A 27,938-nucleotide genomic window follows, 5' to 3' on the forward strand; every position below is an offset into this window, starting at 1 on the left:
TACAGTATTACAGTAATTACAGTATTTGCCTCCGAGATGTAGAAGTATAGAGCAGCATGGGAATGATTGTACTTCGAATTTATACTTATAAACACACACATACACGCACAGATTTTAACTTTACGTAAGCGCGCAAAGCACCACTAGATGGCGCCACTTCACTACAACAAAGCACTGGTGGCTGCAGGTGTAGAGCGAGGTCAGCTTCCGTTTGACACCCGGCTTTGAGCCTCGCTCCCTGGCTGCACAGAGTGGAGAGGGGCGGTGTTTGGATGTTTCGGTCGATCGGCAGAGCATTTATTATATGAGCAAAAAATAAAAAAGATAAATTAAAAAAAAAAAGGGGGGTTGTACGCAGTGCAAGGGGAACCGCCAACAAACCACGTGATCAAACGCGGAAACGGTCTGACAGAGGAAAGTGGAGTGGAGAAGAGAGGGGAGTGGAGGTTTCGGTGTCCGTTGGTGTTTTGAGCCGCTGGCGCTTTCACTAGCCGCTCTCCCCGCACCGAACAGTGCACCCACACGCGCAGACGACCGCGGTTTTTTTTGCTGTCTCTACGGCTTAGATGTGCGGCTCCCGCCCGGCGTGAATGAAGCGAGGTAAGCTCGGCGGACAAGGACAAACAAAGCAAAAGAAATGTAGGTTTTTTACGTTTGGCAACTTTTCAGTAAATTACTAACACCTAGCAAGGACGGAGTCATCTGTCAGGGCAGACAAGCTAACATGTACTTTTAGATTCATGTTTCTGTAACTGCTGTGTATACTGTAGATATTATTAAGGTTAATAAAGTCACTCTTAGTTCATGCTTATATCCAGTGGTGGAAAGTAACTGAATAAAGGTTACACAAGTACTGTACTTAAGTACAATTTTTGAGATACTGCACTTGACTATTTACATTTTATGGTACTTCACAATTCACTACATTACAGATGGAAATGTTGTAACACTACTTCTTACTCCACTACAGTTATTTCAACCTTTGGGTTACCAGTTACTTTGCAGATTAAGCTTATCAATACAAAATATGGTCAACAAAAAAAATATTATGTAATATTGTAGGTTAAACTACCCAGTTAAGTACTTATAATTAGTCCACCGTTACCATCTGCAAGAGTAAAATTACAATCCAATAATATGATATACATTATTCTGAAATGGTTACTTTTACTTTTGGTACTTTAAGTACACTCACTTGCCACTTTATTAGGTACACCTAGCTAAAACTAATGCAGTCTAATACAACAGTCCTGAAATAAATCCTACCTTCATGAGGGTTATAATGTTCAGCTTTTGTTGACGCTGTGGTAAACAGGTGGGGATTCACCTGTGCGATCATTTTGGAGGATGTAGTTTGTGGTGCTGTTGAACTGGATTGCGTTATGTTGACAGGTGTTCCTATTATTTTGCCCCCCCCCATTTATATCAATGAGGGTAGGCTAAATGACGAAAACACCTCTTTGGATAATGCAATACAGTTCAACAGTACCACGAGCTACATCCTCCAAAATGACCCTGCAGTTGAATCAACACCTCTCTAACACAATTTCAACACAAACTGAACATTATAACCTTCGAGAAGGTAGGATTTATTGCAGATCTGCTGTATTAGACTGCCTAAGTTTTAGCTGGGTGTACCTATTAACCTGCCAACTGAGTGTATATTTTGATGCCAATACTTAATTGTACATTTACTCAAGTCAAATTCTGAAAGCGGGACTTTTTTACTTGTAAGGGGCTAAAGTTACACAATGGTATTGCTACTTTTTCTTAAGCAAAACATCTGAATACTTCTTCCACCACTGGTTATATCTCAGTCACAGTGATGTTAGGATGTGTGAAATGTGTAATATTCACATTTGAGGAGAGGGAGCGTTTTTTTTTTGTTTTGTTTTTTTTTTGGATAAAACATGACACTGCAGTGAGATGATGTTACCTTTATAATGACAGCCATGTTTTATGTTTCCTGTCATTTCCAGCGTGTGCCTCTTTCACATGGAGGAGAGCAAATCACTTTCCAAAAATAACCAGCATAATTTCAAAGCAGGGAATGAATACCTGTTGCTGCTGTCTGTGGCATCTGCAATTTGTGGCACAGAGCAGAGGGAGAGCTATCGGTAACAAAGCCTGGCTGGGCTTCAGGAATTAAATAAGGTGGTCGTGCATGTAAATTAAGTTCAGTGTTCACACTCTTTGAAGGTTACCGCAGAAGGAACCCGTCTGCACAATGCACAAGATGTTACAGCAAGAAAAGCGACGACTCTGGCTCTGATCTTCATTTGCCGTGTCTTTGTTCCCAGCCTTGGCTGAACTAAGAGAAAGAAGTACAGACCACAGGTTCTTCTTGGGGTCACTGGCATTGCAGAAGTGAGAGGTTTCTGTTAGAAAATGTGTAAAAGGAAGAATTATACAAATACCTCCCACTAAAAAGAATCAGCTGAATTCTAAGAACAAGGTCAGACGTGGCACATTTTTGAAGAGGGAACATTTCCAAGGCCGTTTTTAGACCAGCAGCATCTCATTTGTGATATTTACAAATTGGAATAAGATTGCTTATCAAGCCTGAACGAAAGAAATGTAGGTGTATGAATGTATACGTGAGCCTCATCTGTTAAGCTTGGCATAAAGAGCGAGAGACTGCATCTTCAATTTTCCTGCAGTCCATTAATGGCTGCTTTTCCACTGAATTGAGGACACACACTCAAAATTCACAATAATATGGATACTGTATATTTGCAGTTACCAAGCAGCAACCAGCAACAAATGTGTAGGGAAGCCAGAGCAAAAATCTTGCCGCTGGGTGTTTTCTTATTGAGAAAACTCAGACAGTTTTGATCTCAAAGGAAAAAAGTTCCCCAAGTCCACTCTTGAATACGTAGTCAGTAAATCTTGACCATTATGTGGAAAGATGCGGTGTGTGTTTGTGTGTTTGTGTGTGTGTGTGTGTGTGTGTGTGTGTGTGTGTGTGTGTGTGTGTGTGTGTGTGTGTGTGTGTGTGTGTGAGAGAGAATCCTTATTCTCTCTAGTAGGCCAAAAAAAAACAAAAAAACCTGCGTAGAATGAAAACACAAAAAGCAAAATTGCTGTAGCAGTGTTTTTCCAAACTTGGAACTTGCAGAAGGGGTTTTGTTATAATGTGATGAGTTATTTGTGGTCATGTAACACTTCCTTATTATTGCGACAGTAGATTAAATAGACCTGCCAACTATCCCTTTCACTTATGTGCTGCCGATACCTTGTTATCATGCACAATAATGCATACAAATATACTGTGTATTTTTTTGTATTTCCATATTTATATTAAGCACCTCCCAGAGAAGTAATGAACGTTCTCCATCTGTGCGGAGGCCCAGTAACAGCAGCTTCAGCCCCTAGCTAATCCTCTTAGACTGTTTTGTTGTTTTCCTTTAATTGAAGTCTCTGTCAGGAGTCCCTGTATTCCTGGCTTGACTAGTACAGCACAGCTGTGCCCTCAGCTGAAATACAGACTAAACTGGGGTCATGGATTTAGAAAGAAAAACACCCTGGCAAGCTTACTGTGGCGAGGGGTTATTTTCCCGTTCTTTTTCTCTCTTGTGTACAACCTTTACCTCCCTACGTATCTTCTCATGCTCCTCGTGATCTAATAATTGCCTATTGTTTTTCTGTCTCTCTCCCTCTCCTGTTATCTGTTGCTAAGTGCATCTCTCTCATGGTGTTCTCAATCCCGACTTGTTTTGCAGGGTGGCTCTGAGGTCAGACTGCTGAGATGACAAGGCTGTGACAGTGTGTGTCCAAGTGTGTCTGTACTGGACCAATTTCTGTGACATGGCCGCTGCTAAGAAAAGTGAGTTTTTATTATTCTATTCACTGCTTGTTGTAATTACTGTGACATTTGCTAACTTTTGATATTTAAATGTTCTTCGTATAAGCCTTTCAGTGGCAGTAAGTCATGTAGTTATTTTCTACAGCTTTGGGAAGCAGAAGAAACCATTTGAGGCAGACAGGATAATCAGTACTTAATATTCAGGATGTGGGCAGCCACGGCTAACCCAGAATCAAAATGTATGTTTTTCAGGATCAAGTGGTCTGTTGTTGTTGTTTTAAGTTCTAGTGCATAATTAAACCCTGTGCCAACAGGCTGAAAAATTAGTTGCGCGCATGGATTTCAGAGGAAGTGACCACTGGTCCCAGAGAGGACCCACTGTTGAACCCACTGCTAAAACCAGATCTAATTTCCCATAGGCCCTATTCAGTTTCAGTCTCCTCCTTTTAATTCTTATATCTCTTTCCCTGACATTTCATTTGGAAGTTCAGAATCAAGTAGGCTTTATCCGCAACTGTGATTTATTTTAATAGCAATGATTTACAAAAATAAATAAAAGTTTGTGGGTGCAGGAAATCACATATAGTTCAAAGCTACATTGTAGTGCGCAGGGTGTATTGCTTCCATTACATATAAGCCCCCTTAGCCAGGAAGTGATCATAATGTTTGAAGCTCTATCCTATAATATGCCTTTGGTGAATTAGACTTCCTTCATTTTTGTACTGCATTCAGCGTTTCTTAGTCCTTGACTGTCTCAATGAAAGGAGAAAAAAAAACAAAACAACAGAATGACAAATTCTTCGGTATAAGTTGTTGTGATAGAGAACCCCAAATGAACCTTTTCACCATTGCGACAGCCTGGATGTATTCCAGGAAGGTTAATCAATTAAATGTAAAAATACAATCAGGTTTTTTTCTTTCAGCTTGCTTTCTTGGTAAAAGGGTGTGTAGGAGGTGATGAGTCAATGTGACAGATTTTGGTTGAGGCAAGCAAATTTATTTCCTCAAAAGCAGGAATATCCAAATAAAGAACACTAGGAACAAGGCTGGCAAGAGGACAAGACCTGGTACAGAGCTGTAAATAATTCATTCATTCAATCATTCCTCTTTATATTACTACCGTGAATAAGCCTCCTCTCTTACCCGGTGGAGTATGGGTGCTTGTTGTCATCAAGGACCACTCTGCAGGCCTTTGTTCTTTTTGATAAGGTCACTGAATGAAGGCCGGTGCAAAGGGAGCCTCTCTATTGACTTCCAGTTGATGGCATTTTTAAAAATGTATTTTTCATGTGTCAAAGATGAACTGAAATGTCAAAGGAAGACTATATCTTGCCTTTTTTATGGAGAGTGTGAAGAATGTGTTGCCACCTTGGGGAAAATAAAAACGTTTTATTTTTAAGCGCTCTTTTAATTTTCAGTGACGCTCTAAAATTGTGTAGCTTTTAAATCTAATGTGGAAAAATTTGAACACAGCTTCTCAGCTTTTTGAAAACCCTTATTTTTGGTGTGTGAATGTGTAAATCTTATTGAAAACTCTGACATATTGTGGTCAACACATACAGTAAATGTGGCCACAGAGGAATTTGTAAAGTCTACGGTCAGTGTTATATTTTCTGGATCCGCGAGTACGTGAGGGTCTGCTATGGTGCGAGTGACGTGAGTTTCGTCATCGGAGTGTGTACGTGTGGCTCTGTAGGTGTACCCTCCAGTTGGTTGTGACACAACTATGCTACAATGGCACCAATTTTATTTTTTTTAAATTTTTTTTTATTTTTACAAAGACTGCTGCCAAATGTTGCAATGTGAACAAATGCGAGGGTCCCAGGTTTATTGATATCCTCACCAGCTGTCGAAGCTTTGGATTTGCAGCGGGAGGAGAGACATCTCAAGTTAATCAAAACAGGAAGTAAACCTACAAAAACGTGCTGGACATAGTGCTTTTTGAAGAAAACAATCACATGACACAGCTGATCAGTTGCAGGCGATGGTGTATTAGCCAGGAGTGTAAAAGTTCCACTGTCCAGCCTGCAAATGCTGCATTGATCGAAACCAAATGTGGTGCTTCTTTTTTGGTCCTAGTCCTGTGGTTTTTCCTGCACAAACATGCAGATTTGGGTTTTATTTGAAGGAGTTCAGAGAGAAGAAGGTTGATAGACTCACAGAATACTGTAATACTCAGCAGAGCAGAAGCAGATACACTGATAGATAGATTAGCAGAGGGACGGAAGCAGATAGAGATTAATCTGAAATAAGCCAGTTCAGTAGAGCGTGCACGTGTGTGCACGTGTGCATGTCAAATTGCTTGTTCACATGCATCTGTCTGGTTATGGCTCTGATACTACCGAGGGGGTAAGTCTGGGTGTGTGTCCCTGCTCTCGCTTGGTCTGGGTTTATCAGACCCATCTAAAAGCCCACAGAGCTCAATACTGGAATATGGAGCCTGACAGAGAGGCTTGGTCCAGAGCTCTAGTACTGCTGGGATACTGTTGGTGTATGTGCAAGTACACAAATACAAATACAAAGGAAAACAACAAAAGTCAGTGCTGAAAGAGTAATGAAAAAAGAAGAAAGCAATCCCAAAATAAATTGTGCCAGCGACAGATAAGTTTTTCCTGCGTAAACAAGGTAGCAGCCGGCTGCCCCGTAGATTAAAAACCATAGTGAGGACAATGGAGATGAGACCTGAGGATGATATTGCACACACTGCACATAAAATGCTGTTACATAAACACTGTGTAACTGACTTGTCGGCCTCTAAAGAATTAATAGCATTTTCAGAGGCCAAATAGTCGATCACTCCAACATTAATCAGTTGTTCATTAACATTGTAAAGTTATGAATTATCTACCTCATGCTGCATTTTTACATAATGGAAGCAAGAATCACATTTATTGCTCTTGTCGTGAGGTGAGTTTTCTGTTCATTTAAATTACTGCTGAGGCTGGGCCAAGAGGATTCGTGAGGACAGGACAGGAGAAGTACGGCTGTAGCACTCACTGCAAGTGTGCAACTCGATAAGTTACAACTTCAACACTGCTGCTACTTACATTCCTAGAGTGGGAGGAATTATTTTGTATGTACGGGGTTCTAGAAGTAAATGTTTCATTGATTTTGTACAGACAGTGTAAAGTGATTGACAGCTGGAGCACGTCCGAGGCTTGGACAGGCTTGAAACTCTCCCGTTTTAATCATCAATACAGGAAGACGAGCGGCTCTGTTAGAAAAGATCTGGTTTTGTGATTTAAAAAGTCAAAGATGCAACACTAGAAAAAAACAACTTCCACTGTACTACTACAAAAAACATAATTACAGAAGTTAACTGTGACTCCCAAGGTACATTTTGCTAAGAGACAACCAACCACTGATATTAAGCTCATCTTATGATGGCTGCTTACGATGAACTGGAGCTGAGGATTACACTTATTAGAAAACAGATAATACTACTTTACAGTTATTCGCTTTGGGATTCTGGGTCAGTTTCAGGTTGATTTGGCAACTATGGTACTGGTTTCTGTTCCCACCTGCAACAATAAAGCATGTTGAATGCTCGACAGCTGTGATTTGTGCCTCTGACTGGCTTCGTGGCGATAGCAGCTGAGGCTCATGGGCATCATCATTTTTCCTGTCAGCTTTCCAAGTCAAGCTGGATGGAAACACATGTTTTCTCAGGAACAGAGTTCAGCGAATTAAAATTAATGGCCATAGCATAAACCTATAGTTTTGTGACACTCTTGTTTCAGTGCTGAGGAACATTGAAGATATCATTAAAAGAAAACTTTGCATTAGAAATTTATATTGGTTTGGGGGGGGGGGGGGGCTACTTTGTTTTATATGGATAAAAAAAAGAAAAATACAGTAAGCCATTCTAAAGGCAACAGGGATAAAACGGTCATTACAATCTGATGCACTTCATAGAGGGACATAGAAAGTGGCTGAGAAAGCCTAACTGCCGTAGAAACCTTTGAGGAATCCTTTTAATAATTAATTATTAGTTGTATAGTATAGTATATCAAATTTTGTTAAGATAATATTAAAATTAAAGGATGTGTCCACGGTGAAGAACAGCACAGTTCCATGCACACATTGGTTTGGAATTAATTTCTGAAAATTGACATATGCTTCATTGTCCTTGGGTAGAATTAGCATGAATCAGCAGACCAGCTACACCCACCAACATCATGGTTCTGCACTGTGTTTTGAGGCATGTTCGATTGCAATTCTTGTTGTGTAAATATACACATAAAATCATTGCCATATGTCAGTTTCTCGGGCATTTCTTCCTTTTAAGAAAACAGTAAATTACCAGAGCTGAGTAGTTAGTTTTACGATAATGGTTCTGATGGTTTTGTCTTAATAGTTGTCAGATGTCTTGAATGGATAATTTCTCGTGTTGGAGAGAAAGTTCGGTTAGACTCACTGCAAATGAAGGCCCCCTCTCTTTATGTGGTATGATGACCCTTTTAACTCTAACCACTGATAGACTGCCTTACGCTGTTAAAGCCTGTCATTATTAAGTGAATGTAATTACAGTCATGGAGCCCTATTGTACGAATCTCTAGGCTTCATGCAAAAATCCTCTTATACCGGGAGTAGAAACTTCACATAACAGGTCCCATAAAGGGATTAGCTCATTAACTTGAAGCTTTAAGTCTTCATATGGAGAGCCCTTCTTCTCTAGAAGGGAAAACACACCCTTATATATTCTTGCAGAATACTTTAATTGGCGATCCCTTTCACTTGGAGCTACTACAGTATTTATTTGTGTGGCTGATGCTTTTATTTTCATCATTTCATACATCATAAATGGTGCTGCATATCCGATGTGAGGTTCAATGAAGGCACTTAACTTTTCAGAAAATAGTTAGATGGTGGAGGAAACAGAGTGCAGAAAATAAGACCAGTCGAACCACCAACTGCGACAGTCTTAAAGCATAAGCACTTTCCATCTCCATGTGAAACGCACCAAGTGTATTGAATGAAAAGATGCAGTCAAAATTTTGTAGTGTCTGACTTTTCTAAACTGTACCTCTTTATTGCGAAATTCAAACATTCATTCGAACGTGGGAAAAAAATAAAAAATTTAATTTTAAGGACCTGTTTGAATTAAAAATTTACAGTCTATAAGTGCAGTCTATAATTAATTTACCTTGTGGTCCAACAGAGGGGCGCTCTTTGAATTCACTACGAGCTTGAGGTATTGCTGCCCTTTTGACCTATCAGTAAACTGAGCAAATAAATAAAAAGTAGGATACTGGTAAGAGAGGTCATGCTAATCGGATAATCACGACTCCAAAGCTTCGGGCATTGTGTGCAAGGGTTTTGGGTTCCTCGCCATAAATGGGAAAATTTCCAACAAAGGCTGTTTGCTGACTTTGTCAAAACCATTGCCTTACTCTACAATGACAACAAATCTGAGGATTCACCTGCTTATTTTGTCACTAAAGTGAGGCGGCGGAGGCACTAAAAACAAGTGGAGCCACATCTACTGTACAGCCCCGTCACGCTGCCTCTTGACGCTCGTTAATAAATTGGTATATAGATTTCTTTCAAATTAGTTCAAACGAATATGTGCCAGTTCGAATTTGTTTGAACTTGACTTTTTGAAAAAGTGACGGCCCTAGTGTAGAATGAGAGCTTTAGTGTGACTTTTGTAAGTAGAACAGTGTCTCAAACATGCTTAACTTTAAACCTTTTTCGGTGTGCACGACAAGAAAAACTGGTAGAAAAATCATGAAAGATTATCTAAATTTGTACATTTATTGACAACAAAAAAAGTATTCATAAAGGTCATATACATCTTTAATAACTGCTTTCGATTGGTGTTAAAATGTTAAGGGTATTATTAAGCTTTTCACTCAATATTTACATACATCTTACAATGCTCAAAAACGTCACACGGTCACATATATAACACCAAACGCTGCACTACTAAATGGTTGTCATAAAATAAATGCGTTTTGAATACTTTCCTATCATTCTTATATTTTATAAGTGGGTGACATATTATTCGAATGGTGGATAAATTAATTTGGGAAAAACTCTTTATCAATGCTGTACAACAGCACAACAAAGTGTAGTATTGAATTTAAATGAGAGCACATAATCAGATAAGAAAACTCATTTTCAGATATTCACCGATCCCTGACTTGTTATCTTTTATCTGAATTTGGGAGAGACTTGGGAGGTTACGCTGTCTAGGACCACAGGAATAATAAATTCGGTTTTAACTTACTTCACATCTTGGATATCTTGTATTACGAATTCCATTACGGGATATTGTTAACACTACAAAGTGTTTTGCACTATCAAACAGCAAACAGCATTCCTCCTCATTTCCACTTTCCATTTCTGCGCAGTGATCCTGCACATATGGAACATGATGTAACTCCTGAACTCATTATTGTGACCCACATTGCTGATAGCAAGGATTCCTAATCTCTAATATGAGTCTGAATAAAAGTTTAATGGAACTAGGCCCAAGTGGGACAGTAATGGCCTGTGATTCATGTAATGCAAGGACACAAGTCACTTTATTAATTCAGTTAGATGGACTGGAGCAATTATGCACTGTAGGATTGTTTCTTTAATATTAATCACGATGTATTTAGAACATATAGAGACTGGGGGGTGGTTAGCTTTAATATAAAGCAAACTGCTCTGTATCCTTCCATATTTCCTTCTCCTTGCTTTTCCAAGGCACGTTTAATTTAATTACACTTCAAGACCTCATGTGCTGTTGTTTTGGAATAAGAAGTTAATTATGTTTTTGTTGGTTTGATTGTCAAGATAAATGTTACATTTTTACCAGGCTCTGCTCTGTTAGCCTAATAATTAATACAGACGGCACCAATTTCACCAAATGGTGGCTTATCATTGCTTGGCAGAGAGAGTCAAATTTCTCCTTTTCTGAGAAAAGTCTTAAAATTAGTCATGAATGACTATTTTCTAGTCCAAATATGGAGGGGAAGAAAGCCTCTGCCGATAAATGTAATTTTGGAAAACAAGAATTCAAAGAATACAATCTCCTCAGCTGTCAGTTTGGCAAGAACAACAAATTAAAGTTTAAATTGGAAGAAAAGTTTCTGGAGCAATATGCTTAAACTTGCATCCACTATTTTTTCTGCACCAGGCTGTAAATACCAACATAATATCACCTTATAGTTGTTATGGTGAATGTAATATCAAACAGCTGCTATTTATGCATCCAGTAGACAGAGCATCGTTGGTATTTATTTTAAGTTGTGTTTCTGGCCATGTGGCAAATCCAATGTTCAGTCTCCTTTTATAGCCCTGCTTTGGTTCCCACCAACTCCTAAGGCAGATATCTGGCTTTTATAGCTCCCGTATGCTCCACTATATTCACCAGTTAGTCGCTAAGTTTCTCTGTTTGCCGTTCTGTGTTGGGCAGATAGCATACAGTTGGTTTTTAGAGCTTTTTTGCATTAAAAACAATGGCCCGCTGCATCTGGAAACAATACTGATGACAGTGGCTAGACTGGACCAAAGCAATAAAATTGTGGGCTTCGAAACACAAACAGTCAGTTGAAAGGTGCTAAAAGGCTAAGTCGAGGGGAGCTGCAGAGTTGGGTGATATTTCGCTGTGGGTTTGTCACTACGACCCGGGAGAGAAGGCCCTGCCAATAAATGTTAGCAAAGGGAGAGGCATATCCCAACTTAGAGCTTTTTTGGGAAAAGACTTGAATTAAAATCCTCAACTGTCAGCGTGGCACCAACACTTGATTTAAGTTTGAATATGAGCAATAGGCTTAAAGTTAGTGCATATATTAAAAAAGTCTTTAGTCAGTATACATTTAAAGCTATTGTAATTTTAAAATAGGTGATAACTTCAGTCTTGGTTTTGTCTTAAACTGGTTTCTTGTGTTTGCTGTGTCCTGTGAGACTGGATATAAATACATCTGAGCCAGAGAAGCAGTGACAAAAGACCTTGTTCTGAAGTTAAGTAGAGTGTTTTTATTTTAGAAGGGGGTGAGGTACTTAAAATAACAGATAGACATGCATATCTGTGCCTTGTTGTCACACAGTGTTTGAGTTGGCAATCAGTAATACTGGCTACAAGACAAAGCTCAAGCACGGTGTTCATACTGCTGATCGGAACACCTTTGAAGTTTTGAATAAATTGAGGATAATTGGAAGGATGCTAATAAGCAAAACATAGTGCCCAGGAAGTGTGTGTGTGTTTGTGAAATACACAGTAAGATGTTGGATATGGCAAAACACATGCACACATACACACACAAAGAGTTCCTATGAGAAATGGCATTCAAATTAAGATTATGAATAAGTCCGAGTGGCTCTTAAAGGATAACTCTCTATTTATAGAATATTAAATAAATATTTAAAAGTTTAAGGGTGGCAGAGAAGGCCAGCATACCGTATTCTTGGAATTGTTTACTTATCTCTTGTTGTTTAAATTCTGTACATGTTTTACACTCTTTTGAGGTCTGGGAAAATCAGACCCAAAGCCCTGTGAGCAGAAATCCAGACACTCTGTTGTCTCAGAGAAATATTATTTTTTTAGGAGGACGGGGTTTATTTGGAGAACAAGTTTATATTCTCCCGGATTGAAGTTGCCTGGGTCGGAGAACAATAAATATCAGTATGTCTCAGTGTCATAGGAGAGTACCAAAACCTAAAGGGAAATAATATGTTTAGCTTGTAAGCCCAAAACTACTTTAACCCCTTTATTTTGACAGGGATCTCATGAGGACTGACAAAGAGGGCTTTGTAATGTAATATTACTGGGAAGAAAAGTTCAGTGGTACACTTTATTAGCTGTATTTGCTTTATGATGTGTGCAAAACTGTTGATAAGCTGCAGGACATTGGTTGACATCAGGGACCCCCCCACCCCCAACTTTTTTTTGTCTCACTGACTGAGTAAATGCTTTCTTGATTTTACCTGGAGACAGCAGAAGTTACTGCAACAGTTCTACCATCTTTCACTCCAAACCATCTACTCTTTCACAGACTTTGTCCTTTCCTCTTTAACGTTTTCCCTTTTTAAAGTTTTTTGACTCCTCTTCTCTTCCTCAACCTCAGTTTCACCATCTCCTGCTTGCTTTCTCCCTTTGCCTTTCTATGTATGAGGAGATGCTCTCTTCTCTCTCTCCTTCATTACTGCCAGCACTGTTTCAATGACAAAAGCACTGAACACAATATATGATGGGTACTCTGCACTGTATGTGTGCATAAATACTTGCCTTTGTGTGCTTTTCAGGCCTTAACAGCCCCTTGAGCATTCAGGCTATCAGAGCAGATTTGAGTGATTGTAAAGTGCTCTGCTGTACACTCCATTATGTCACTAAAAGGATTCAACTGACACTGTTTAACGTTCCTTTTCTCCCTTTAAAGAGACCCAGCCTGAGTGCTCGTGTTCATATCCGACCCTTAGCCGCTCTTCCCTCTTTTTTTCAGGTTGTGCGAAGGCAGGAGGCGTGCGCTTCTCAGAGGAAACCCCTGCTGCCGGAGCCCCATCACATGTTCATTTCGACGAAAAGCTGCACGACTCCGTCGTCATGGTGACTCCGGAGGATGATGGCAACTTCATGGTCAAGGTGTGCTTAACCTTGCAATAGCCTGACACTTGATAGCTACAGCTGATGAGCGACATCTCTTTTGTATTCACCCAATTTTCATTTTATTCTTTTTTTTTTTTTCCTTTTGTGTTACTTTTATTTTCTTACTTTCTAGAGTTAAATGTTTCTAAGCACATAAATAGTCAAGGCAATGTCTTTTGTTGTTTTCAGTGTATCTCTGCTTTTTATCCCTAGCAAACATTCACTCAACCCCAAAAATCAATTTCTGCTCTTGCTGCTTGTTCTGTTTGAAATTCAGCTCCTGTGACTCTGTTTGCGATTTCCACAAAAGAGAAGACCTTGCTCCTACCGTCGGTGTTATCTTCAGTCACTGCAAGGTCAAATCTTACAGTCGATCCACTGTAAATGCTACATGGACAGTGGTATAGATAATTCGTTTTTATATCCAGTCTGTCTTCTGTTCCCGTCAGTTCTGTTATGTGATCACACAACAAACAAGATTTTCCAACCCAATGATCGCATCACAGTGGCACTTTTATTGTGCACCACTCCTTGAGTCTTAAGGCAGCCTTACGAATCCTGAAAATTGTACACAAGTTGTGTCAACTTGTTAGACAGAGGATGTCACCAAAAGTAATGTATTAACGATGTTAGTAAGTAATGTAGTAATGTACTATATGCATATTTGGAGCCTTAAATCATAATTAGTACTCACGGACTACTGAGATATTAGATGTTCCACTGTTTTCACACAGTCATAAAGAAGCACAGACAGAAACAATCTCAGACATATCTAAAAAAGGTCCAGAATTAAAAGTTAAAAGTCGTAACAGCTTACGTAGTCTGAATGATCTTATCCACTTGAGTTTCATTTGGAAAAACCAACATTACCTCATCACAGATTGTATCTGTATTGTCCACTGGCCCTGACAGTCTTGTAACTGGTCATAATTAAGGGCTTGACTTCCCTCGGTGCCATGATTATAAAGTGGCAGATATATAATATTAGAAGGTAACTCTTTGATCTAGTGTGTCAGTCCCCTCACGAGCATTGTTATGTTTTATCTGCGAAACAACCAGGAGAAGATTAAAGTCTTTCCTCATCACCGGTAATCTCCTCCGGTGGCTATAAAGGCACAGACCAATGATATCAGACTAATAATCTTGAGTTCAACTCAGGAGCCAAGCGACGGCAACAGAAGGTGCCAAAGGCTCCAAAACTTAAAAAACTGTAATAATCGGAGCCCTTTGAAAAACTTACTCTTCTGTCTTAAATTTGACCATCAGTGACCATTAACTGGTCTTAGCTGCACAGATTTCATTTACATTGAAGTTGCTCGAAGAGATTTAATTTGTCAAAATTTTACAGTTTTTAAGCCATACTAGCATACTCACTTTGGTCGAGACATACGACCAGCAGAACTGATCATTTTTCACTAATTCAGTAAATGTCTTAACATCTACCCAATGGATTGGCACAAAATTTTGTGCATAGATTCACTGTTATAAAATGATGTATGCTAATGACTCTGCGGATCCCCTTACCTTTCATCTAGCACCATCATCAGGTCAAAATTTTTAATTTTCCAAACAAAATATCAACCTCATACAAACTGTACTTTATGTTCAGGGCTAATCAGCCAATGTTAGCCAGCTAAGGCACTAAACTAAGATTGTGAACATGGCAAACCTTGCACCTGCTAAATATCGGCATGTTAACATTGTCACTGTGAGCATGTGCTGCTGTTAGCAGTTAGCTCAAAGCACCGTTGTGGCTCACAAATACTCCTAGTGTTGTTTTCAAATGTCAGATAAGGACACCCCAGAGTATCACAATAAAAACATTGTCCACAGTGTAATAATAGTACCTAATGTGCAAGCAAATCAGAAGCACCGATCTAAATGTTTGAGAAAAAGGCACAGGCGAACGGGCAGAGGGCCGACCTCATGATTTATCTAAAAAGTCATGGATTTGTTTCTGTCCAAGTGGCTGGCACAGAAAAAGTGCCAGTGCATCGCAAGTAGCTCATGTTTTCTGGATGGCTTTTGAAAACACGTCCTGCCTGCAGGTAGAGTATGTCCTAGAATAGTTTATATCAATATTACAGAATGACTTAAGCTGTCTTTGTTCTCATTTTCTGCCCCTTTCATTGTCACTGAATAAACCTAACCTTCTAACCTTAGTTGGCAAATTCAACAAACAACTACTTCATTCCTTTCTACATTTTATTTCCCGGTTAAAGAGCCAGCATGTTTAAAGGTACATATAACTTTGCCTGGTTTAAGTTATATGGTGTATAGATATATATATACTGTATGGTTTAAGTAGTTTAATGGCATAGATTCCCTAATAGACATCAAATAAAGAGCTTCAGAGGGCTTTCAGGTTAGCCTTTTCTTCTTTCACAATTTTTCAGTCATACCAAAATCCCAAAGGAAAGTTCTGCTTATGCTCACTGTAACTAAGCCTTTCCAAGCGTGGAAAGTAATTCACAGCCAAATCAATTTGCTTAAAAGCTGTGTGTGCAAGTGTGGACAGACTACAAACTTGGCTGTGACCTTCACAGTTACATAGCAGCCTGCTTCCGCGAGTGTGTGTCCGTTTCTAAAAAGCCCTTTAAGCGTGCTTGAGAGTGGGCACAGAGTACTGTCAGCCTGGCGTCGTGGCTCGTAGTGGAGCTGAGGGGGCTGGTGTTGCTATGGAAACGATCGGGGGGGTTGGTGATCCTCGCGGGCAGACCGAAGATGAGATAGGAGTGTGTGGGATGGAAAGCGGCGTGCATACAACAGCTGTGTGAATACCAGTTTTGATGGTTATTCGAATTTCACAAACAGGCGAGGGTCATGTAGAAACACCACATAATATTTTTCTTTGTGCAAGCTCATGTTTCCGATTTAAGATGGTGAAGCAGTGCATGGAAATGAGCAGCTGTCAGTGCTACAGAGATCAGCTGAAGGCGTGTTGCTGTGGAGGCCACACATTTTTAAATATATGGATATGTGGTTATGGATATGGAGGATGTGTGGTTGCCTACAGTAAACATTGGCATAGAAGAGAAGGGACATATGAAGAGGCTATACTGGTATTTATTTTTAGTTTAAAGCTGCATTAATCAATATTTTTAAATGGTGGTAGTGACAAACCAACACATATTTACCATGCAACTCTCTTGCTACGCTCAGCTTCACTGAGCGTTTTAGCAGTTTTCCACTCATTGTTCTGGTTTTATGGCCTGCAACTTAACTGTTCTGGTCCAGTCTCATTGTTCTCATCAGCGTAGTTTCCAGATGCAACAGACAGTTGTTTTCAGCAAAAGAAAAAAGCTCTGATAAGCAGAAAGACAGCAGCAGATAGGATTATGTGTTGTTTCCACATGAACCCGGCTGCTGGATGGGCAAAGTTAGCAACTAGCTGCTGAACATAGTGGAGCATTTAGGAGCTTAAGAGACCGATATTTTCCCCGGGTGATGGTGGAGACAGAACAGAGCTAAAAAGAGAATGAATATTGGACTTACATTCATTAGGTGGCCATTAACACGACTCCAAATGAAAGCAAATGTTGCTTTATGTGCGCTAGATAAGTAAATAGGTTTGCCAACATGTTGTGACCCCAAAAAAAAAAAAAATTATTAATTTACACAGTAGCCTAATAAAAGTTTGGTTATTTGTTGCAATAAGAAAGCCCTTAGTGTCAGCCTCACTGATTTATTTTGATACATTCTGCTTTGTATCTGGTTTCATCAAAAAAAAACTTTTTTTGCACAACAGAGCACTGACAGAAAGCAGACTGAAACGTTGGCATACCACAGCAATTCTGAAAGTTCAGTTACTCTGTTGTGTTTATCGAGTTATGCTCAGCCTGATTATGACTTTAGTTCAAGTATGTGTAAGATGCATGTCCAAGCATCGAGTTTTATTTATTGATTTTAGTTCAGCGTTTAGTTTAGTTCAGTTTTTAGTTTATTTTTTGATTTTAGTTCAGCGTTTAATACGACCCGACCTGTTTTTAGAGAAGCTGAAGGATATGAGTGTTAACCCTACTCTGACTAGATGGTTTTGTTCTTTTCTAACTAATAGGACGCAGCAAGTGAAAGCTCAGTGGGACACCGTCAGAGACCCTACACAGCAATACGGGGGTCCCACAAGGTTTATACTCTTTACATTGTACACAAACAACTGCAGGAAAGTAAATCCAAATAATTATATCATAAAATTCATCAAGTGGCGGGACATCAACCAACTCATTCTAAATGTCACCAAAACACAGGAGCTGGTCTATGACCGAGCGATTGACCATGAGCCAGTGGTCATCAAAAACCAGTCAAACACTCAGGTGTCCTCATAAATATTCATGTGTCAGATCATGCAGCTGTTCTACCAGGCAGTCCTTCAGAGCATCATTAGATTTGGAATTACAATATGGATTGGCAACCGAACGGTACAAATGAAAAGCAGGCTTGCCGTTACACACAAAACGGCCTTGTAGCTAAGAGGGAAGAAAGAGTACAAGGCCCCTACAAAGCCTGTACGAGCACGTAGTCATGACACAAGCGACAAAAGTCGTTACGGATTCTCAACATCCCCTCTTCTCTGAATACGAAGCTCTGCTATCAGGAAGAAGACGGCCAAAGTGCAAATCAAACTGCTTGAAGCTATTGTTTGTTCCAGCCTCCATCAAGCTGCTCAACTAAATCTTGATGCAATAGAGCAATGTGCAATACACAACCACTTTAGCACTTAGCGCTTAGTTTCGTTTTAAACCATCATGTTGTCAATGTCAAATGTCTCCTTTATGGTTCTAAGATGTTCTGTTTGTTTGCTTATTAGTTTGCTTTTTGTGAAGCAACTGTCTGGTATCGTGTCAAATGCTGCCTATGTTGTTCTATGATGTTTTTGTGTAAAGCAACGGACCATAGCGTTGTGCTACCGTCTATGTCAACCCCTCTGGATGACTGAGTGATTTTATGGAGTCACCAAAATTATTTTTATATTCTAGCAATGCGAACAGCTATAAACCAATATTAGAGGAACTCACAAATTAAGTTTATAAGTCAATGTCTTATTCCCTGTCTGTGGAGGATTGCCAGTTTTTTCTTCCCAGTGACATCACACGTGTAAAGTTTTCCAGTTTCTAGTCAATAAACAGCCTGTTATATGTATAAATGCTGAGTGAACTGTCCTGGTGAACTGGAAATGACGTAACTTCATAAAATGTGTGTTATTTCACTTCAACTTGACTAAAGGATTACACCACTGTTTTGGATGAACTCTGAGTCGTTTGTGTCTGTGGGTGTATCCGCACTCAGTAGTCCTTATACATACTGTACATTAGATTCATAAAGAAGAATTACTTTAAATTGCTTACTAACTGATATGTTTCATGTTAGTTATGACTTTTTGGTCTCTGTCAGTGACACATTTGACCACTTGAACTCTTTTTTTTTTTTTTTTTTTTTTGGCCCAAATCTGCAGCATGAAATTCATATTAAATCCCGTTTCAGAGACAGCTCACAGTCTGTGGACATGCGTGGGTCTACGCTCACAGAATGATTATTGTTTTTCTCCGCAGTGTTCCCTCTCTCCGTTCCCACTTAATGCTGCTCTGCTCTGCCTGTTGTTTTAACCGGGGGTCGTGTGGGGCTGAAACTGCTGTTTGCAGCTCTAGCTGGAGGGGCTTTGGGCTTATCTCTCCTTGCCTGCACTTCCCTGCTGTCTCGCTTTTTATCCCGTCTCCCCTGGGAGGCTTTCCTCACTCCTCTCTGTGACGATTCCCTCATGAATTTTTCTCTTCGCTCCTCACTCTGCTCACTCCTCACGCTCTACCTCTCGCTTACTGTTTTTTCTTACTTGTCCACCTTATAATTTTTTTTGTATGTGGATAATAAGAATTGTATGAAATATGCAGCAGGAGCAGGAGCTAAGACAGTGAGTGTTTTGTTTGGTTTTGTCACTTATGTATTCAACAATTTGCTACCTGTTTTTTTTATTTCTTAAAAGCCCTATCTTCTTTGTCCTGTGCTGTCAAACGGTCTGAAAATCGAACAGTTTTGTTTATGGCTCACAATTAACTTTTTTTCAATATCGTTTTCTTTTTTTTTTTTTTTTTTTTAGATTAATAAGGTAACAAAGTGGGGAATCCTCAGTGCAAAGGAATTGCCTTTAAATTGAATTACAGTATTTAGGATAATAAATGTTGCTGAAAATAGGAGCCAGATCATTAGTATGACACTTAATATTTATTTCATTAGTTAGTTAAGAACTTTACTTTCCACAATGGGGAAAATTGTCTTCGGTTTCACCAAACAGCACTAAAAACAATACGAGACAATTTATGGGGACAAAGCATCAAAAAACGTTTTATATTGAATTTTACATCTCACTTGGTCGCATGTAAGGCATCCCTGTAACTTTTATACCACATGAACATGTTGAAAAATAAAACACTTAGCACCAGATTCTTATATTATATCATTTCCAGGGTTCGCTAACTAACTCCAGCTCCCTAAGTAGACACAGTCTCTGTGTGGCTTTCTTGAAGTGAGTATTTCATGTGACATTGAGGTGACCATCAATCATGTTTTCAAGTTGTTTGAATCTGCTGACGGATATCTTTGTGTTTTAGTTAGTCCTTAGTTGGTTTCTAAATTTGGGAACAGACTATTTTTGTCATATGCGTGAAGCCTCTGGCTATGGTGAAGAATGGCAAAGGTCAGAAAAGTGAAAACTTTTCCACTTCTGCCTTATAAGAAATCCGGCTTCTTATTTAAACATGATTTAGCTCTTTGTGACCTCTGAAGTTCCTCCTTGCTCGGAGGGTCCACGTTGGCCTTCATGTTTGGGTGTTCAAGCTTTTGGAGAGTCTCCACTACGACCTCAATACTGATGTAGAAGGTGAAGCCATGAATAAGATTAAGTTCTTGAATTGCTGACAAATCTATTCACATGGGATTAGTATTATTGGAAGATCTTGGAGTTCAGTGAAACCCAGAAAGTGACTCAGGTTTATTTCCCATCAGGGTAAAATGACCAATTTGGCAGAGGTTCGGGGATTAAATTCACCAGAGCAGGAACTAATGATTTCAGTTAGAGGACTCGTTCAAGAAAATTCAGCCCAACAGTGAAGTGTTTATGAGAGTTTCTTATCCATGTTACTTATAAAAAATAATCCATTATTTATTGAGCCAAAGCCTGTTTCCCCTCTGTGTGAATCCCTCTCTCTCCATTATTCTCTTCTCAGCCAACCCCTCTCTCCCTATGGTACAGTCGGATTAGTCCAAAGTTTATAGCAGAGAGAAGGCAGCCATTGTGTTTCCTCCAAATCGCTAAATCTTTACTTGACTGTTTGCATTCCAACCTTATTAATCTCTCTCCCTCTTCCTCGCTTTAGGTTGGCTTCCTAAAGACGCAGCACAGATACGAAATAGTGTTCAACTTGCCCGAGGTCCCAGCTCTGGGGAAGGATGTGTGTCCAGCGCCTGTGCCCAGTCCACACCTCCGGATCACTGACATCACACCGGCACCAGAGGGTAGGACCAGAAGAGAATACGGAAAACAAAACATCAGTGAACACAGCCGAGTTTGCATCTCAAATAAGTTTTCAAAATATGAATAAATCCATGAAACTTTCAGAGCAGAAAAATCCTCTTGGCCTACTGGGCCACAATTAAACAGTATAATTTTTATTAATAGGTTTTTGTAATTATCAGAGGCTCTTCATTTTTTCGCCATTATCTTTGATCCATGAAAAATTTTACCCCTGAGTAGTGTCTGCAGTCTTCCTTTTAGCCCCAACAACCGCCACCAAAAGGATAGGGCAGAGAGTATATTCCCTAGGAGGCCAGATCCAGGGCTAAAAAAGACCAAAAATGACTCACTACTACTCTAAGCCTTAATTGCTGCGAGTGTACAGTAGTAACTTAGTAGTAAGATATAAACATTTTGTTCAACTCAGAGCTTCTCCCATCTGGACTTTATGGTTGGACTGAGAAAGGACACAGTTCAGGGGTATTTTAGTCAATGAATCAAACTGAAATTGTTGTAGTAGCTGTATATAGCTGTAATATACAAATCATAATAATGATGTGCTTATTTCTGTTGCAGGCAGATCTGAGTGAAATACTTGGAAGCAATTTTCAGCAGCAGTGTTGCAGGCTGCACAGGGTACCAGATGGCTCAGGATTACAGTGAAAGAAAGTCCAGATAGTGCCAGCTCAGCAATCCGCCTCTGAGGAATCATAAAAACAAAACTGACTTTCATATGTTTGTCTTGTATTCCTGTCACACAAACCCCAAACGTTTGGCACCTGCAAAGGATATTAAAAAAAAAAGAGAGGAAAAAAAAGTGGAACAGCAAACTTGATTGTGTGAAAGTCTTAACTGGATTTCCACTCACCACTAAACCGGCTACTTTGGGCCAAAGGTGATCCTCTAATGTTTCTGGGAGTCCTGCCCATTACATGCCTCTGACCAAGGCAGTTTATTGACCTTTACTTTCAGCTCACTGTCACACCCTTTATATTACTCTCTGATCTGTGTTTGGAGCTGTGTTTGTGTGTGTGTGTGTGTGTGTGTGTGTGTGTGTCAGCTGATGTTAAAAGCAGCAGGTGTGCATGTATGTTTGTCTCTGTGTGTGTTTAATATATATGCGATTGTTTACTCATCAGTCAGCTGTGTTAATGTATTTTTTTCATCATGCCTACATTTTGTCCTTTTGGCCCGCCGGTGGTCTGTCTACCATCAGTCTGATCCACGTTCAAAACATTTTCAGACGCAGATAGACTGAGTGACAACGGTGTGTTTGTCGCGCAGTAAAAAACCCTGGCAGCACAGAGGAAACCCAATCTCTCTTCCTCTTTGAATTTTTCGATATCTCTGTGCTTTCCAGGAGGTCTGAAGGTAACGTGCGAGTACATGGCCCAGCAGGAGGGAGTTCTTTGCGAGGAGGTGCTGTTGCTAAGCGAGACCAACGAGGACATCTGTGTTAAGGTCAAAGTTCACGCCAGAGTCATGGGTGAGGCCACTTTAACAATACCGGTGATGATGAGCTTGTTTTTCTGTGCTGCCTGTGGATACAGCTAATATGGCACCACACTTCAGTCGGTAGAGTGAAGGCTAGAGTGAATGTAGTGATACAGAAGAGTGTCTGCAGGTTGTGAAAAGAGTTGGAAAGCATTGAGTTCAGTTCCCTCAAAAAAACAAAAACGTAACAAGGTTTTAAAAATACTTGCATTTTATTTACAAAGGTCTTGAATATTTTTTCTTGCCGGCGTAGACGGTAACATTAGTCACTAGACTCATAATGTAAATAAAGTGTCAATTTTAGCAAAAACTTCAATTAACAAATTTATTATTTTTTAAATTACTTAAACTGTATTATTTTGTAATTCATAAATCTGTCCATCACTTTTCAGCCGCTTGTCTGAATCCAGGCGTGGATGAATTATGAGACAGAGGGTATTAAATTGTATTTAATTACAGACAAGGTATTAAATTGCATTCTGTGTGGCATCAAAAAGGTCTTTAAAGACTTAAATTTAATTTGTGAACGCTGCAAAAACCCCATAAGACAAATAAAAACAGCAAATCTTCACAAATCAGAAGCTTAAACTTGAATGATTAATGGATCATCAAAATAGCTGCAGTGTCTCAGCATTCAGAAGCCCATTACGTCTCTCATTTCTGCCTATTTTAATTCCAAAGCTAGAATTGACAGATCACCAGAAGTTTGAACTTGCAGTATCTTCAGTGGCGCACTGGTGCCTCCTGCTGGTGAGTCTGCGTGAAGGGTCAGCGTCACTTAAACGAAACTCGGCACCAAATCACAAGTTAATCACCTACAACCCTTAAAATTAAGAAGTTACATTTACGCACAGTTTTTTAAAATGAAATCACATAGTAAAATTTTTATAAGGACTTATCTTGTGCTGAAAAAAAAACAGCTGGAGTATCAAATAATTGGTATAGTGCTGTTTTAGAAAAATGCACAATGGATGGAAACTTATAAAATGGAAAGCTATTCTGTGGCTGTAAGACGGTAACAAAACTGCTCTCCTACACTGTAGCTCTCCTGTTGTGGTCTCTGCTATTGTAAAGCTCTCCGGAGCAGAGCACAGGCTGTAAAGAATTTGCATTTTCTCCTCTTAAATCAGTGTCAGTAAGACTGCATCAGACTCTATCTGCAGACGTTGGCGTCAGCACATCGAGAAATACGTTAAGGGGGTGTATGTGTATTTCCATCTGTGCCTGTGTAAATATAGTGGAACTTGTGTATTTCCTCAGGCATGCATCTGTGTGCTTGAGGATGAATGGCAGTTGTGTTGGTGAGTGTTTATTTTGACTCACAAAGCATAGCCTCAACATCTGTCCAGATGCCTGTGTGTAACTGAGGCCTGGACGGCCACCAGATCAACGGATTAAGCTCTGCCTCAGCTAATACTCTTAGCTGCACTATTTCTATTAGATCAGTGACTGAGTGGGTAAAATTTAACATTATAATGCAGGTTGGCTCAGCGTTTAATCTGGTTTGAATACACAAAGATGTTAAAACTTTCCTGAAGTTATTTGATATTGTGCTAATTGTTGTGACATTTAAGAGCGGTCAAGAATATGTGGGTTTTTTTTGTTTTGTTTTGTTTTGTTTTTAATTCATCATCTAAACATTAATGTTTGAAGCAAACACTTCAGTCGTTAGAAATGTGTAAAGCTTGTTACCAATTTTAAGTCTGTGTTTATTGGAATCATTAGTTGTGTAACAGCTGATAAATTGATCAATTAGTTGATTGGCAAAAAAACTGACAGCTGTTTTGATAACTGCTTAAAGGTTTAAGTCATTCATCAAGCAAAAACTACAAAAAAATGTGCTAGTTCCAGCTTCTCAAATGTGAGGACTTGCTGCTTTTCTACGTTTTATTTCACTGTAAATTAAACATCTTTGGGTTTTGACTGTTGGTTGGATAAAAATAAGCAATTTCAATGGAAATCTTAAAGGGCATTTTCACTGTTTATTGATAAATCAAAGATTAAACAATTAAACTAACATGAATCATTTTAGTAATCGATGTTGAGAACAGTCATTTGTTAGAGCGTTAATGATCATAAGTGCTTTTTTTACTTATAGTGGAAATAACTGTGTCTGTCTTCACAGTCCTTCCCCTCCTTCTGCTATGAAATTGGGGAGGGGAAAAAAAAAAGAAAAAAAAAAGGCATGTTGCATTGGCCGGGAATCGAACCCGGGCCTCCCGCGTGGCAGGCGAGAATTCTACCACTGAACCACCAATGCTTTGCTGTATATCCACGGTGCACTCTCGAAACTAAATAGTGGGTTGGATACAAACTATGGCATTATACACACAGACACACACACACACAGAAAGAAAAAGGCGCATTTAAACGGTGGTTTAAAAAGTTCCGTGACAGTTGGTTCAAAAATGTTCATTGTATGCGGTCCATTCAGAGCGCTTGCAGTATTTACCAAAACCGATATGTTCATTAGTCACCGTGAAAAAGAACCGCAGAGGTTGATCAGTTCCTAGTCGTACAGAGTGGATAGTTTGAAGCCCTGCGGTCCTGTGTCTTCTGAGGTCTTATTATTGTATTGTGCTCTGCTGCGTTTAGGACGGGAGACCTCCAAATGGGAGATTTCTTATGGGAGGGTCTTGCACCGTAAGTGGATACTTACAAGAAGGAGGGAGGGGGGACTGTTGCCGTAAACATGGCCTCTCAGTGCGCACACGTCGTAGAAGAAAGCGCGGACTGTGTGGATTAAATTCTTGCCCTTTGGGACTGATATTTAACTGTAACCTTTGATTTGAAAATCAAGTGATGAAGGGTGGCGCATTCGAGCTTCCTCCTAAGTGAGGATCTAAGGCAAAATCAAAATTGTTTTTAAACTTCATTCCTCTCCGTCCGCGTCTCTGGCAAAAGTCAATTGCTTTTCTCCAGCTTATTGAAAATGCTGCCACAAGGCTTTAACGTCAAACACAAGGCGAAGAAAACGCACTCTTCGCTCCCATTCTTGCCTCCCTTCGCCGGCATCCTGTGAGTTCTGGTGGTAGATTACTGATACAACCGATAACTTGCAAGGAACCGCACGGTCGGACTCTCAGCCGCATGCTGTGCATGTTCAGGCACCGGTGTGCTCCATCAGACCTGCGCGGCGGATAGCTTTTGATTTCTGACCTGGTCGAGCAGCACGTCGTAAGAACTAACCCCTGAGAGAGCGTGAACCGGCCCTGGAACTGGCTGCTGAGACTCACAGGCGAAACCAATATAGGACTGTCGTTTAAATCACTTAAAACAATTTTTTTACCATAGGGCCTTTTTCTAATTTTACCAGTTATTTCAATTTTGTATCTACTATTTTCTTTATCTGATATTTTCTTTTCTCTTATTATGTTATCATTTGAACACATTTGACTGTTTCTCTGTTTTACCGTAAAGCACTTTGTAACCGTGTTTGGGGTAAGTGCAACGAGAAAAGAGTTTGGTGTTATTTTTTAAGTGGTCCTTTTCTGCTTTTTGAACTTCACAAGGAGCTAGAGAACATTGTTTATTGTTTAAAGTTTTGTTACTTCCTTCAGGTTTCATTCGTAACACAGTGCACGACATGTTGGCTGCCAGATGGACTGAGGTTCGGGGAGAGGGGTACGGGGGCCTCAAGGAACCTTGAGTCCCATTTCTGGCTTCTGAACTGTAAAGAATCGATGTGCTCACCTCGATTCTTTACCTCGATTCTTTATACCTTCTTTACAGAGGTGCTCACCTCGTTTCTTTACAGTTCAGAAGCCAGAAATGGGACTCAAGGTTCCTTGAGGCCCCCGTACCCCTCTCCCCATCCTCAGTCTATCTGGCAGCCAACATGTCGTGTACCGTGTTAATTAATGACATTCATGACAGAAAGGCTGAGGGGACGAGACTGTGCCCCTGAACGAGCCAACTCTCCAGGAGCTACTCCAGATATTGCGTATCGTGGTCGTTATTACAGATATTAGAAAATGTTTGGAAGGTGAGCGGGTGGTATTTGATCCTGAAAAAAATCTTAGCACGTTTTTTCCCATTGAAGAAGTGTCTACCTTAGTGTCTCTAGGCCATTGCTCCCTCGGGTTTGAAAACTGTAGCTCTCGGATCAGAGATTTCATTCCTGTCTCGCTCTGCCTCTCACACAGATCGCCACCACGGTACGCCGATGCTGCTGGAGGGAGTTCGCTGCATCGGGGTGGAGTTGGAGTACGACTCCGAACAGAGTGACTGGCAGGGGTTTGACTAAATCTCAAGGTCCTGCCCTCCTTTCCCACCTGAAGTACACACGCGTATAAACACAAACACGGAGTCCTAAGAGGAAATGAGTGTCTGTGTCCTGAGAACATTTACATACGAGAACAATCATCTGCTGTGACTCTCGCCACAACATCGACAGCGTCTGAACGGACATTTTGTCGCTTTGCTGCTTCTTCCTCTGGCTCCTCCAACTTTCCTTTGTTCATCCCGACATGCTGTATTCTCTGCTGTTAAGCTGCGTTTTCCTCACTGAACCTCTGGATGGCAGCAGTGCTCTTAAAAATCAGTGCAGCCTCAGATCTTTTCTCAACGCCTCTTGTTCCCCAGTTCACGATTTACCCGACGTGCAAAGTGCGACATTTATTCCACATGAATTTACAGTAGCGAGGGTGTAAATAAGGGCTCGTTTATTAATCCGAAAAGGCATGAAACTGACCCTAAAGGAAGGAACAGGTCTGCACAATTCAGGGGAATACGGCTGAACTGAGAAGCAGTGCCGGGCCTGTAGTGTCTCTGTTTCACCATGAGGCAGGCGCCGCAGACCACTGTTTATAACGCTCCCCAATCTGCTCTGCTGCAGACTGGTCACAGTTCTCCATTTAAAGGAAAAATCCAACTTTGACGTTCTTAAGCATTTATATAATAAAAGTCTGTCGGGTTCAGTGCATTTCAGGGGTTGTAATGGACATTTCTGTTGTACTTTACCTCCACCTGCCCTGACTACTTCTGCTTAGGTTTTATGGTTCATTGGCAGCTACAGAAATGGAGAGAGGGGGTTTTCCAGTCATGCAAAACAGAAAATAATGCTGAACTTCCCCTGTAAAAAGCCTGAAAAACAGTGCATTTATAGTAAGAGGCACTGTCTCTTTTATTGTGAGGAAGTGAAAGCAAACTGTGAGGTCGACTGTTGACGTTTTAGGTCAGTGATTTAGAATTTTCTGCCTCAGAATTTCTTTGTTGTTGAGCGCTAAATATCTTCACACGTTGTTATGTTTGGCCACTTTCCACAGAAGTAAAAAAAAAAAAAAAAAACCCTGTACAACAAAACGACAAAATTGGCTCAGAAAAGCAACACACTGTGCGTAGCCGACAGCTGTTTTACAGCAGTCAGTGTATTAAATAGACCTGAAATTATTAGTTGATCAGCGGGAAAATTAATCTGCAGCTATTATGATAATTGGTCAGTCAATTATGACATTTTCGAGCCTGACATTCTCTGGTTCCTGCTTTGCAAATGTGAGGTTTATCTGCGTTTCTCTGTTTGGTATCGCTGCATGTTTAATCTCTTTGGGTTTCGGAGT

General features: G+C 40.0%; 1 protein-coding gene and 1 non-coding gene across 3 annotated transcripts; one reads left to right on the forward strand and one right to left on the reverse strand.

Moving 5' to 3' along the window:
• The first annotated feature begins 190 nt into the window (after positions 1-190).
• c12h20orf27 (chromosome 12 C20orf27 homolog) lies at positions 191-27,696 on the forward strand. Of its 2 annotated transcripts, none has more exons than XM_040141062.1 (6): positions 191-639; positions 3,723-3,826; positions 13,240-13,379; positions 20,750-20,888; positions 22,247-22,372; positions 26,526-27,696. In XM_040141062.1, exons 2-6 carry the CDS (start codon positions 3,808-3,810, stop codon positions 26,624-26,626), a joined length of 525 nt encoding a protein of 174 aa, XP_039996996.1. In that variant the 5' UTR covers positions 191-639; positions 3,723-3,807; the 3' UTR covers positions 26,627-27,696. The 2 variants fall into 2 exon arrangements, with proteins under 2 accessions (XP_039996996.1, XP_039996995.1); XM_040141061.1 differs by having other exon boundaries at positions 191-600.
• trnag-gcc lies at positions 24,570-24,640 on the reverse strand. The gene has a single exon. It is a non-coding gene; the product is annotated as a tRNA-Gly (tRNA).
• Positions 27,697-27,938: the final 242 nt, after the last annotated feature.

Source organism: Xiphias gladius, chromosome 12 (assembly GCF_016859285.1).
Source record: "Xiphias gladius isolate SHS-SW01 ecotype Sanya breed wild chromosome 12, ASM1685928v1, whole genome shotgun sequence".
Lineage (NCBI taxonomy): Eukaryota > Metazoa > Chordata > Actinopteri > Istiophoriformes > Xiphiidae > Xiphias > Xiphias gladius.

Coding starts and splice junctions, on each gene's coding strand:
- c12h20orf27 (XM_040141062.1), top strand. Junction 13,380..20,749: donor ATGGCAACTTCATGGTCAAG/GTGTGCTTAACC, acceptor TCCTCGCTTTAG/GTTGGCTTCCTAAAGACGCA. Junction 20,889..22,246: donor CATCACACCGGCACCAGAGG/GTAGGACCAGAA, acceptor TGTGCTTTCCAG/GAGGTCTGAAGGTAACGTGC.